Source organism: Hippoglossus stenolepis, chromosome 1 (assembly GCF_022539355.2).
Source record: "Hippoglossus stenolepis isolate QCI-W04-F060 chromosome 1, HSTE1.2, whole genome shotgun sequence".
NCBI classification, from domain to species: Eukaryota; Metazoa; Chordata; class Actinopteri; order Pleuronectiformes; family Pleuronectidae; genus Hippoglossus; species Hippoglossus stenolepis.
In genome coordinates, this window is record NC_061483.1 from 16440303 (window position 1) to 16453015 (window position 12713).

Genomic DNA, 12713 nt, shown 5'->3' on the forward strand with positions numbered 1-12713 from the left:
AGTGTTACTTTTTCTAGCAAGTTTGATTCTAATTTGTTATTCAAAGTTACTTGTATAAAAGCAGTGGAAACATCATGATTGACAGCTGAGACGTACTCATTATTGTATCGTGGGAGGAAGTGGAGATCTATCATCCATCTTTATACACAGACTATGGTCTGCACCAACACAACAAATTTGAGGGTACACGGACGTCCACACAGAGCCGCGCATTCATCCTCTGATGAAGAAATGTACGTCACTATGTCCCCAGCAGACCCTTGCATACTTGTGGATTCTTAAAGTGTAAAACTAGCTTTAGGCTTCACCATGGGACAAACATCAGCCTCTTATTCCATTCACACAAAGTACCCAGACAACTGCAGCCGGCTTTTAAAACAAGCAATACCCAACAATTCTTGTACACACTAAATGACAGCAACTAACTCCATCATTGTGTGGTCAAGCCGACCTCGAGATCTACTTTCAGCACACAGTGTAGAGACCACATTATACGACATGTGCAATATGCTACTGCATTCTTCCCGAGGTATCAGAGTCTCCAGCTTACTCTCTGTCTCCTTCTTTGCAGCTGTCCTGGAGCTGGCAGGACAAGCTGAGTATGTGAGAGACCAGGTGGCTGGATGGCATATGTGGGGGTGGGAGTGAAGAGGGGAGGGTCAGGGCCAGGACTTGGGAGGAGGCAGTGACACCAAGGAGGGGATGTCTTCTTCAGCCAAAATAAGCTCCCTGAAGATCACCGGTAACGCTAATTATTATCTCTGCTCTGGTTGGCCGACAGTGAAAGAGGGAGTCCGGCTGCTAGTCTGTGGGCACAGTGTTGTGCAAAATGGTGTGAAGTATATTTAGTCCACTACAGGCGGCTATTTTGGCTCCGGCTGACACCTCCAGTTGTCCTGACTGGAGGTTGAGAGAGACTCTTCCCTCTCTTGACCCCAGCAGAGGTATCAGAGGGCAAACAAGAGGGCAGGCCAGGGTTGCAGGAGCAAAGCAGAACAGGGTGGGAAATGAAGGGGAAGAGTTAAAGAACAAAGAATCACATTCAACACTTAAGAGAATAAATCGAATGAGTAACGCTTAATTTAAATTTCGTCAGCTGAGAGCATAAGTTGCACGTTAAATCACTGGCAAGGAAATAGCTCCAATATTAGCTACTGTGCTACCACACACCTCAGCTGTGTCCAGGTGCAGAACCACACACATATATATATACATACACAGCTGTGGTACAATCCAGCTGCATTTGCCAGCAAGGGAGCAAACACCTGCTAGTGCTCCCGACCACCTGGCAGACACACAAACACACACACACACACACACACACACACACACACACACACACACACACACACACACACACACACACACATACGCACAAGCTTGCAGCTGTTCTGCATGTAAATGACGATCAAGGTTACACTCGGTATGTGTGTATGTAAGTGTGAGTGTATGTAAGTGTGAGTGTATGCATTTATATGTGGCTGTGGGTGGATGTGTGTTATGGCCAAAGGGCAACTGACAGAGCGGGCTAAGCTATAGTTATAGTATAATCTATAATTACCTCAGTCAGTCCAAAGTTTACTACTGTAAATCCCAGACTCCGGGGCAATACAGCATGACAGCATCATTCTTCCACATTGGCCTCTTGCCATGATATGCCAGCCTCCAGTGCAACAACACAGCAGAATTTGCTACAAAGCAGATGTACAGTATTGGAAATGTCCATGACAAACCTCAGGATATATATCCATACGGACTAGCCTCAGGTCTTTACTGAAAAATACAGTAAGAGCTTTCTTTATTTTTCAAAGGTTTTGTCATATAGTCCCTGCTAACATGCAGTTTTGCTCTAATCCTGCTCAAAACTGGATCAGTTGTACATGGTGTACGGTTCAAAGAATGTCACTCCATTTTATTTATTGTACATGAGTCTGTTATAGCCTTTGATTGTCCCATTATGTAAAATGCAGTGACAAGTGGGAATGAGGGGGGACATTGAAGAAACCTGTCTGAGAAAGATGACAATGCTAAATATTACATTACATTTTATTTAGCTGACGCTTTTATCCAAAGCGACTAGACTCCAAACTACAAAGTGCTATAGGTAAGTGCCATTTAGGAGCTACTAAAATTTTATTTAAATTTTTTTAGTTTAATGTGTTTTTAGTTTGCGACGGAAGATTTGTAGACTTTCTGCTAAATAATATCACGATAGAGTAGAACAATGAAAGAAAAGCACTTTGGAACAAACGGCACACATACTGACTCAGTTCTCACAGGAGCCTGGCTTAAAAGTTCCTATATAATTTACTGGCTCATTGCATACACATATCTTGATGCCACACTGGCACCCACAAAAACATTTCAAGCCATGGTCGAGGGTTACTCGATGGTTAGAGGGGCCTGTCCCCTTTTCACATCGTCCATTGACCCCATTGTCTTCCTCTTCCGTTTTTCTCCCACAAACCTACAGAATGCACAAACCTCTGATTGTCTACAATATCAAAACTGAAGGTTGCCTGGAGGTCGCTGAGGTCACCAATCTCACCATAATAATGTGAATCATACATTGTCCGAACAGAGAAATCCAGAGATCAAGCACGTGACTGTACACATCTACACAATGCTGAGACCTGTGTGGGTGGACCGTGGATGTGAAGGGGTTTGAACTTCTGGTAAACAGCACAAACAACACAGATAAACTTGTAACACTGCGATCAAGGCCGTATTCAGACCAACTTTAGCTCTGCCTGATGCAGCCCCCTCATTCAACCTGATTCAACTTTTCTGCAACGTGCAGAATACATCACAAGGGCGGAAGGGGAGCCCACATAATGCCAGAGAGAATTTTTGGGGTCAAACATCTAAACAGACACGTAAAAGGAACCTTCTCTCCAATAAGACACATCACCTCTGCTGACTGAGCACCTGAGAGCTGAGCCCATATCAATATCCTCCTCTCTGCTCGTCTCTGCTCGTCTGTGCAGGGTCAAAAGGTCAGCATGCTTTCGGCTCTGCAGCGACAAACCAGCTTGGCACTCTGCTTTTGGACAGGACCCAAAACTGAAACTTCTTTCCTCCAATGACATTAACGCCCTGTACTCAAAGAACAACCTAAATGCAACCGTGTAGCACTCTTATAGTGACCTACCACATGGTCACTGACTTGACATTCCTCTCTGTACCAATGCAGGATGTGAGGGAACGTCTGATGCCATTTGATTCAATAACTCTCTCCTTCCCTCTTTGGCACATCACTGCTTCCTCTTGTCAATCGCCTGCCAGGGAAGCTTAAAATGAAAGAGCCAGTTATGATCCTATTTGGCATTTGTTAAACCATTTGGACTGCCAACCGATTAAGTCAATCAAAAGGGGAAAACCTATGCCTTTTGGGTTAGCACTTAATCAAATATTCGCAGGAATGACAAATTAACTGCATGGGGACCTCTAACCTCTAATGCTAGTGTAATCTCCTGAAGGTTCCCAATTACATTGTAACTCACACAACAAATTCTCACCCGACTGCCAATGCGTCCAAGCTCTGCCAACCCACTGCTCCCTGACTGTCTGTGTCTGCAATTCCTGCACTGAGAGTAAACTACATAAAAATGCAGACTGTGAAAAGAAAAACAAAACGTGATTTTGAAAAATGCAATCAGAGGTAGGGCTGGTAAGTTGTTCTGATGCAGTTCACATCCCGATAGCCACCAATACATATAGTTTTGTGGGGGGAAAAGCAAAAATCTGGCGTCTGTGGCCATTGCATTACTATATAAAACATGACCTCAAATCAAACCATCATATATCAAAAGATCTGGATATGCAGCTTCCACTCAGCCTGTCTCCAAGTCTGTCCCAATGTAAAGTCTATAGGCTAAGCAGCACCATGAAGGAGACATACAAAATAAAGCAGGAAGTGAGAGACCTCTGTGGTTTATATGCCGGTGAGAAAAATTCACTCAAATAAATCATCACCATCTTAAACTAAGGTCCAGTTCTTATACTATACCCAAGAGCTGGATCTGGCACAGCCAACCCTGCCAATTTGTCCCAGCGGTAAACCACCGAACTCTAGCAAAAAAAAAAAGGTCCTTCATTTCCTTTCAGACGACTATCATAACTAAAAGAGATGTATCTGATGACAGGACACATAAAATTGAAAAAACTAAACTCAGTTTTTGCTTTAAGATTTTTTAGACCATGACGTTAATATCTGTAAAAACTATTCCAGAGTTTAAACAAGCTGTTTTTATATGTGTGAGATTACTTCAGGGTGAAGTAGGACTGGCAGGTTCACAGAAACTGAGACTGATGTGCAGCAGGCAGCACAACACACAAGCAGGGAGGGACAGGACCTTTGTGGCATCTAGACTGTGTGAGCAACTTTCATTGGAATCAACAGACGCTCCCTGGGAGTTCTATATTGAGTTCTCTCGATGCATCTATGGCAGATGGAGCAAAGCGAAGGTTCAGTCAGAAAGACTGTCTTCTAAGTCTTCCGCCCAGTTTCCAGCTCAGCTCATTGTCTTTTCATCAGCACTAATCATAGAACTGTTTCCAAGGGGTTCTACTTTCTGATGGAGTCTATACGCCAAAATCTATTCCTCTGTTCACAATCAATTTAATCGCATTCAAATTTACTCATCCTCATTTGTTTCTCTATAGCCCCTTTTCCACGGGTCAAGAAACCACACAAACACTTTCTAAAATCTGGCTTTTGTCTGCAATAGGAATGGATAAAATCGCCATTCACTCCAAATCGCTCAGCTCCAATCGGCAATGATGGCAACGAGACAGCCTGGTAAACACACTAATTTTGGCAAAACCGTGAGATGAGAGAGCGCCTCAGATTTAGGTGCATTCAACAGAGAGGCAAACTCCTCTACTGGTAAAGAGAAAGGAGTCAATCGCCTTTTTAGGAGGTTTACCTGGATTTGAAAACCTGCGTATACCTGCTAATTTTGGTGTAAAAGAGGTAAACAAGTCTCTCCTGATTGATAGTGAGCATTCTGTCTGCACTGTATGTACTGTATGCCAACAGAAGGCCAGAGATACAGCAGCAGACAAAGGGACGGGTCAGGGTCTTTGGTGTCCCTCAAAGTAGCTTGAGGGAAGTTTGTACAGCCTATAGGAAATTGGCTTATGAGACATAAAAGGGGAAACAAAGAATGAAACACTAGATCACCTCCATCTCGTCTCCTCCACACCGGATCTGATCGCTCCACTCAGATATGGGCGAGAATGGAGCACAGAGGGATGCTAGTGGGAAGAGGGTGATTAAAGCTCCGAGTGCTAAATCAAAACCCACCGTCAGCAGCTTTGAAAGTAAGCCCCTCAGATACCAGAGGATTCCCCGTGAAACGCAAGGCTGTCCGTCCGACCTCACTACTAAGAGAAGGAGAGGAGCACAGCTGCAGGAACTTTGCAGGAAACACGCATTATGAATGGTTTTGACTTAACACACTTATACGCACAGGCACGCACACAGACAGCTCCCACCATATGGTATGAGCACACCACCTCATATGCCTCAAATTAACACATTTTTAATAGAATCCCCTTTTCTGGGTAAAAAGGCTCTCCTGTATGATGAATGGATGAGAATGAGACGTTCTGTTTTGCTCTGGCTGCAATTTAAATCCCATTAACCCCCTCACCTTCTCCCAGCCTCCCACTCTTCTTTTCGCTCCTTCTTCTCTTTCCAATAATTCACTCAGGATCATTTCTTTGTCTCCGTTTTTCAACTTTGCATCAAGATTGGATGTGCAATTTTGCCCTCACCCCTTTCACTCTGCCATAAATCTTCCTTGGCGACGCTGTCAAGACGCCGGCATGTTTTTCCTGTGACAGCAAATACCTCCTTCACAGCATATGGGCCATGCACTGAAAACACAGTCAATCTTTTTCACCAAAACATACACACACACACACAGCTCCCATCAGGCCAACAATAATTATCCACTCAAATCCGTCACTCAGCAGACCACCATACATAGATTCACCTCCATGCGCGGATACACATACACACACACAGTCTACACACTTTTGTATTCGTAGGAGTTTGTCTGAGTTAGAGAGGCTTAATGTGTTTGTGTGTTCTGCACATAGATGTACGTAGTATTTATTGTTGTAGGGTTTGACTAATGATTGCAGTTATACACCTTTATGTCTTTGTACAAACTTCCATTTCAATCCCTTCAACAACAAAGTTATGCAGTGTTGATATAATCAGTTTAAACAGCGTTCATCGTGTGTTTACTCAGGGACTAAGTGTTTGAGTATTTCCTCATTACTTCATCATTTTTTCCTTCCTGTTTTTCAAATTTTTCGGAGTCAACTTTTTTTGTTATGCTTTTAAAAAGTGATATCTGTGGTAAATATGGTTGTGCGTTTTGGGCTTTGTGCAATTTGTGTCTGATCTAAACAGGCACAGGAGACGTTCTGTTAGAGAAGGTGAGCTCGCAGTGTGCAGTTGCGGGATGGAATAAAAACAACAAAGAAACCACAACAGCAAATTAAAATGGCACTCAGAGTACATATCTCCACCAAGGCCCAACAGTCCCCTTTGAAACCACATTTAAATTCACTAGATCTGGATTTTTATTTGGATCTGCACCAGATTGCTCACACTCATAAATATCAGTCCCCTAACCATTTTTGATATGTTTTCATCAAGATCCATGAATTATTCTCGTTAAAGAATTCCGCAATGGTCAAGAAGGTGAAAGAAAATACCTGGGGATATAAATGCCTATATTCACAGGAAGCAGTCCATGAAGAGATCATCTTTCCTAACATGATTTAAATATAAGGACGGGGGACAAATCAGTAAACATCTGTTTTCCCGAGAGTGCAAGTGAAGGATCTGCTGACCGGCCGCCCCTCCCCAGACGCCGGCTGGTGGTACTTACACACCTGTCAAAGGTCACGTCCAACATACTAATTAAACACACGACAGCAGAACAGAGAACACGAGAACCACCGATCAGTGTGTGTGTGTGTGTGTGTGTGTGTGTGTGTGTGTGTGTGTGTGTGTGTGTGTGTGTGTGTGTGTGTGTGTGTGTGTCTAACATGCAACAGCTACTAGAGTGTCCTGTGGCATATCTCATTTCATGTACTATTTCATATCTCACCAAGCTTGGGAAAAAAGGCAGCGCAGCATTGTCCAGCGTGTTCACACTCCACAGGATATGCACTCATACATGTCTAATCATATTTACACCAAATTGAGCAACGTAATGACAGAAATTGCAAAACTCTTTCTGGCCTTAATTAAAGATTTAACATCAACAACGTCTCTGCATTCCTAATATTGAATATGAATTCACTACTGGAACTGTGCCTGCTCTGCACTTTCTGTGTGGGGTAACGTGGAAAACTAGAGTAGACTAGACTAGAATAAAATAGAACAGAATAGAAATACTGTATGTGAGCATGTGTTAATCTTTGTTAGTCTTTGTATAGCCCCCTCCAGCAGGCACATGAAGCGCTGAGGGGAACCAGATGGGCACTCCCTCCTGACAGCCCAAACCCCAGCGATGACAGACGCTCTCAACCATATAACATGACACTAGAGGACGGAGCACCTGTTCCCACGCAGGCTCGCTCTCTCGCTCCCCTTCCCCACAGAAACACACACTGGCACTTTCTCATCCATGAGGTCACCCGCTCCCTTAGGCCAAAACTGTCTGTGCCACCTGCAACACCCCCCGGTCCAAAATGATCACCTGAAACCCTGCCTGCCCCGACAACCGCTCTCATTCCACCCACGCTGCGGAGCTGGCTCCATAATTATCCTCTATATCAGGAGTAGCCCCTCACGTATGATTGCTATGAGTTCAACTCGGAATAGCTCAAATACTATTGCTCAGACAAATAATGAAGTCTTAAGTGTGGAGGTCATAACAGTAAGAGTGACAGCGTTACTCCAAAAGCACTTCTGTGAGGGACAGCTAGAAAATGAAGTGGACAGCTCCAGACAGCTCCGGTGAGAGTTCACAACATATTGAGGATGCTGGGTGTCAATGACATCCGCAGATGTTCTTCACATGTCCTGCGTGCCCGGACAGTCACTGGTGGTTTGCAGGAAGGAGCTGCTCAGAGCTGCTCACAGAGCCAAGTGGCTGTCTACATGCTCCTCAGCCCTTCATTAGCACATCACCATCCTTGTTCGCTTTGCACTAGTCCTCCACATAACCCGACACCTCCAACATGCATCCTCTGCTATTGATCATCTAAAGTGAAAGAAAGCAGAGTTGTGCTGTCAACATTTTACCAGCAGGGAAGGGATTTTGTGCATGTGTTGGAAATAGTTCAAGTTATGTCAAAGTCATTCATCAACTTTGTTTAAAATGTGAATCTTTCAGCTGCAATATTTAAGTATATAATTGATAAACAATGATATTCAATCAACTGAAAATCAATGTTTTTCGACCTGGACCATTTTAAACAACAGTAACTTCTTCAGCACTGCAGCTTCTGCAGGTGTGACCTTGTTTTATGTTCTTTTACACCTCATCTTTGGTCTCACTTGACGGTTCAATAGAAAGGCGTGATTTTGGCTAAAAATTATTCTGACAGACATGACAACATATGCATGAATGTTGGTGTCTGCACATCACTGAACTACAGTATCTGAACTGTCTGGATATATATTTTTATTTGTTAAGTTTGATTCCCATATTTCATTTTGTCTGCTCACTGTCTCTGAGGCCTGAGAACCTGAGCATTCCACACCAAATCCTGGAAACAAATGAAATCAATTATAAAGAAATTTTAAAAAAAAAACTAAATACAGAGAAGAGAACTGCACCATGTTGATTTAATGTCTTTGATTTCCACTATACTAAGCTATCTGACTTATTCGATATTGATATAACATGAAGATAATTGCTCAACACAGAGACACTTAAACTTTGGACAGTCAGTTTAAATTCCTATAGGCTATTTAAATGATTGGTAGTGATGGTGCTGGCATATCTGGGGAAGATTGATATAATCATCTGTTGTTTATGCATTTGTGTTTTGTCATTAGCAGAGGAAATATGGTAGAGACTTACTAACTTCCCTGGAAATACTCCTAAAGATCTTCAACATGCTCAAACTAAAACAAACTACAGTGCTGGCTGAGACACACTCAGTCATGCTGGTTAAAATAAACACACTCACACACACACATGCACAGAGCAAACACAAGGCCGGCCTTGGCCTTCAGATCCCCATATTTTTCCTCTGGTGTTTATAGAAGTAAGTTCTGATGCAAAAGTTTGTCTCATCATTGTTCATCCAAGCTGCCACCCCCCAAAGACATCAAAATCATCCCTTTGCTGTGTGACTCAGAGGTCGTATTGGGGCAAACACAGTCTGCAATGCCCTGTGGGAATGCATGGGGAATTAATAGATGACAGATGACTGTCATTTTAACAAGGCCTGAGAATCCATTGAGTGAAATTTAAAAGCGCTAGGAAAAAGAGAAGAATATGGCTGTGCTGCCGTGTCAACAGGCAGTGTGCTTTGGCCTTACCTTGTGTCTAGATCGTGGCGAGGCCGATTCCGGTTCCCTCCTCTCCTCGTCTGATGATCCATGTCCATGTCTATCCCTGTCCTGCTGCATCCTCTGTCCCGCCTGCACCATGGCCTTACATTCCACACATGCGCCAATCACCAGCCTCTTCCCATCATCCACCAGGAGTGTGCGTGTGCTGCGAGGGGCATACAGGAACACAGGTAGCCTGGCCATAGTAACGGCACATAGCCTACCTTGCCTGCGCTGCTCCTGCCTGCAGAAGAAACAAACAAACGCCTCACAGTTGTACTGTCGGGCCCAAGGGGAGCTGGGCAGCGGGGGGTTGCCACTGGGTAAGCTAGAGGTAGAAGGGGTGGCGGGTCCCTGGCCCCGGTTCTCATGCAGGGCCCACTGGGCACACAGGTCATGATAGCAGAGATTACAAGCCGACACAAGGCCTGTAGCGTCAGCTGGTTTTGCACGGGGAGCCGGAGGGTGGACGGTGAGAAAGGGGAAGAAAGGCTCCCTCTCCCCGCAACGCCCAGGTGGGTTGACATGAAGCTGGTACTCTCCACCTGCAAACAACTCAGCTCCACACAGGTAACACACAGACATGGAGCTGCCGGGGCGAGAAGCCAACCCTCTCTGGGAATGGGCCGGTTCACACCCCTCAATGGCCATGGCAGTGTGGTACCTGACCAGGAAGGAGCTGACAGAAGTGATCAGCTCTTCACTGAGGCTGAGTCGATATGCGCCCCAGATCTCCTCCAGGATTAAATGGCACTGGGGGCAGCAGTGCACCCGGCCGTGACTCAGCCCCTGGGCGTTAGGCGGGCAAGGCAACATATTGATGAAGGGAAAATACATCACACCGCGGGATTTGCCCACACCAGCCTGTGCATATGCCACTCTCATGTCTCCCCCACACTCCTGACCACAGAGGTAACAGGCCTCATGGGAAGCCTTGGGTTTAGGTATGCACTGCATGGGCTCTTGGGGCTTTCCCTCCTGGGGAGTTAGCTGGGGGGGACGGACAGCACTGGTGGTCTGGTTGAGGGGGACTACATAGAGGCGCTGGAGCACAGGCACATCTGCAAGCTGGAAGCTCTGCCACTGCTGCATGAGGGAGGTGTGGCAGCTTCCACAAACCAGGGTGGTACCTGCCAAACTGATGGGCACCGCACCACGTGGAGGGGAGTGCAGCCACAGGAAGGGAAAGAAGGGCTCGCCCTGTGCTCTCTCCTGCTTCTGAACACTGACTTTAAAGCAGTCATCGTGTTTGAGCCCAGTGCCACAGACGTAACACACACACTCCTCTGGCCTGGACTCCTTAGCTGCTTGCTCCTGGGCACTCTTCCTCGCTGAAAGGTCTCTGGCAGGTCTCAGCTGAATCGATGGGCCTGCTCTGCTGCCATACATGTCCCTGTCATCATCGCTCGTTATGTTAATCTCGTCTTCCTCGGAGTTGTCAGAGTGGTTCTCCCCGGGAGCAGCCTTCGTGGTGACAGTAGCGGTGGTGTGATGCTCGCCGGTTCCCCGGTACAGCAGATGTCTGGACGGAGCGCAGCTGCTGTCGGCACCACGCTGGATCTGACGCGGCTCCTCCAGCCACCGCCTGTTGCGCATAATGACCCCGTTGTCCTGCACAGGTGGGTCGGACAGGGGGCCCTCGTAGCACCGCAGAGGGAATCTCTCCTGAGGCTTTGCCACAGATTCTGATGCTTGACAGACATTATTCATCATTTTAGCGCCGCGCCTCGCCGGGACAACACTTTCCGCTTTGGGCGACCTCTGCGCCCCGCACACACCCACCGGGTAGCGGATCGCCCGCTGCGAGTCCGGGCTGTTTTTAACACTGATGACATTGTTTTTCCTGCCACTGTCTCTCGGCGATTTGCCAGATGCTTTCGGGCACTTGCCCACGCTGGCTCGGTCCACCGCGTCCATCTCCTGGTCTGACATGTTCTCGTTTTCAGAAAAATCCGAGAAATCCGAGTCTGCGCCCCCGTCGTAGCCCTGTCCGATCCTCCTCTCCAGGTCGTAGGAGAGGTTCCACTCCTGCGGGACCCGCCGGGAGTCGCACTGGTAGGGTCGCTTCAGCCAGTACATGCGCTTCTCGAGGGGCGTCCTGCTCCGCTCGAAGGAGTTCCACTGCTCCGTCAGGAAACAGTGGCACACGGCGCACACCAGCGCATGACCATCCGGGCTCACTTCACACGCACCCGGCGCTGCCTCCTGGTTTTGCAGAAACGGGAAAAAGGGAAGCCTCTCTTTCTGATATGCCACTTGCAGCCCCAACTCCTTCCCCGGCGTGACTCCGCTTCCACATATAAAACAATAAACAAGTCCCCCAAATCCGTTCCGATCACTCCTGGAAATGTTGCCGGGCAATGGGTCGTCCTCACCGGGCATAGCTGCAGCCATGAGACGGTGTTTCCGAGATAAGGGTGCCAGGTCCTGGTCACGGGGGGAGTTCATTGTTTTTAAACATCCACGACTAGGCTACATGGCACAGCGTCACTGAAGCCATGCTCACGCTCATCCACAGGTCAGGAAACCATGCGATCAAAGTTACTCACTGGATGATAAGAGAGACGAACGGTCCATTGAAACAGCAGCGTGCAGCGACGGCAACCAACTGTACGGGACGGGCAGAAAGTCTCTGAAAACACCCGCAAAACAGCGCGTAAATCCGCGTTATCTGAAGCGTGTAGTCGGCATGTTTGCACTGGAAATCCATGGGTGATATGTCAGAGGAGCCCGGGTCGCCTCTGCAGCGAACTTTCCTGCCTGCGCTCTGCAAACTTTGGCTGCTCGCTCTCCCTCACACTGTACACAGCGCCATCCCCAATCCAGTCCGTGGGACGCGCCTCGGCACCCCGAAGGAAACCTCCTGCCACAGCCCCCCGGTGCTAATTCCTCCGAGATGGTGAGAGACAGCGCACTCCTGTACAGTAGCTGCCCGGGCGTCAAAGCACTGAGCACACACACACACACACACACACACACACACACACACACACACACACACACACGCACAGGATATCCACCGTTTAACGTGCACTGGGGCGTATATTCAAATAAGAAAAACTCCCAGCATGTGGGCATCATCTGCATCCAAAACTTAGAGACTCCTTAAAATCTCTATTATTATCTGAGAATGAGATGGTGAAACAGTTTTTCAGGATGCACAAAGCAGAGAGGGGTA

General features: G+C 46.8%; 1 protein-coding gene across 2 annotated transcripts in view; it reads right to left on the reverse strand.

The window, feature by feature from the left end:
* The window catches only part of gse1b (Gse1 coiled-coil protein b), a 170740-nt gene extending 158258 nt beyond the window's left edge, over positions 1 to 12482 (reverse strand). For both annotated transcript variants that reach the window (XM_035164515.2, XM_035164496.2), the window contains exon 1: positions 9524 to 12482. In XM_035164515.2, coding sequence (XP_035020406.1) covers positions 9524 to 11983 — 2460 coding nt within the window. In that variant the 5' untranslated portion in view covers positions 11984 to 12482. The remainder of the gene's footprint in view (positions 1 to 9523) is intronic.
* Between the last annotated feature and the right edge of the window lie 231 nt (positions 12483 to 12713).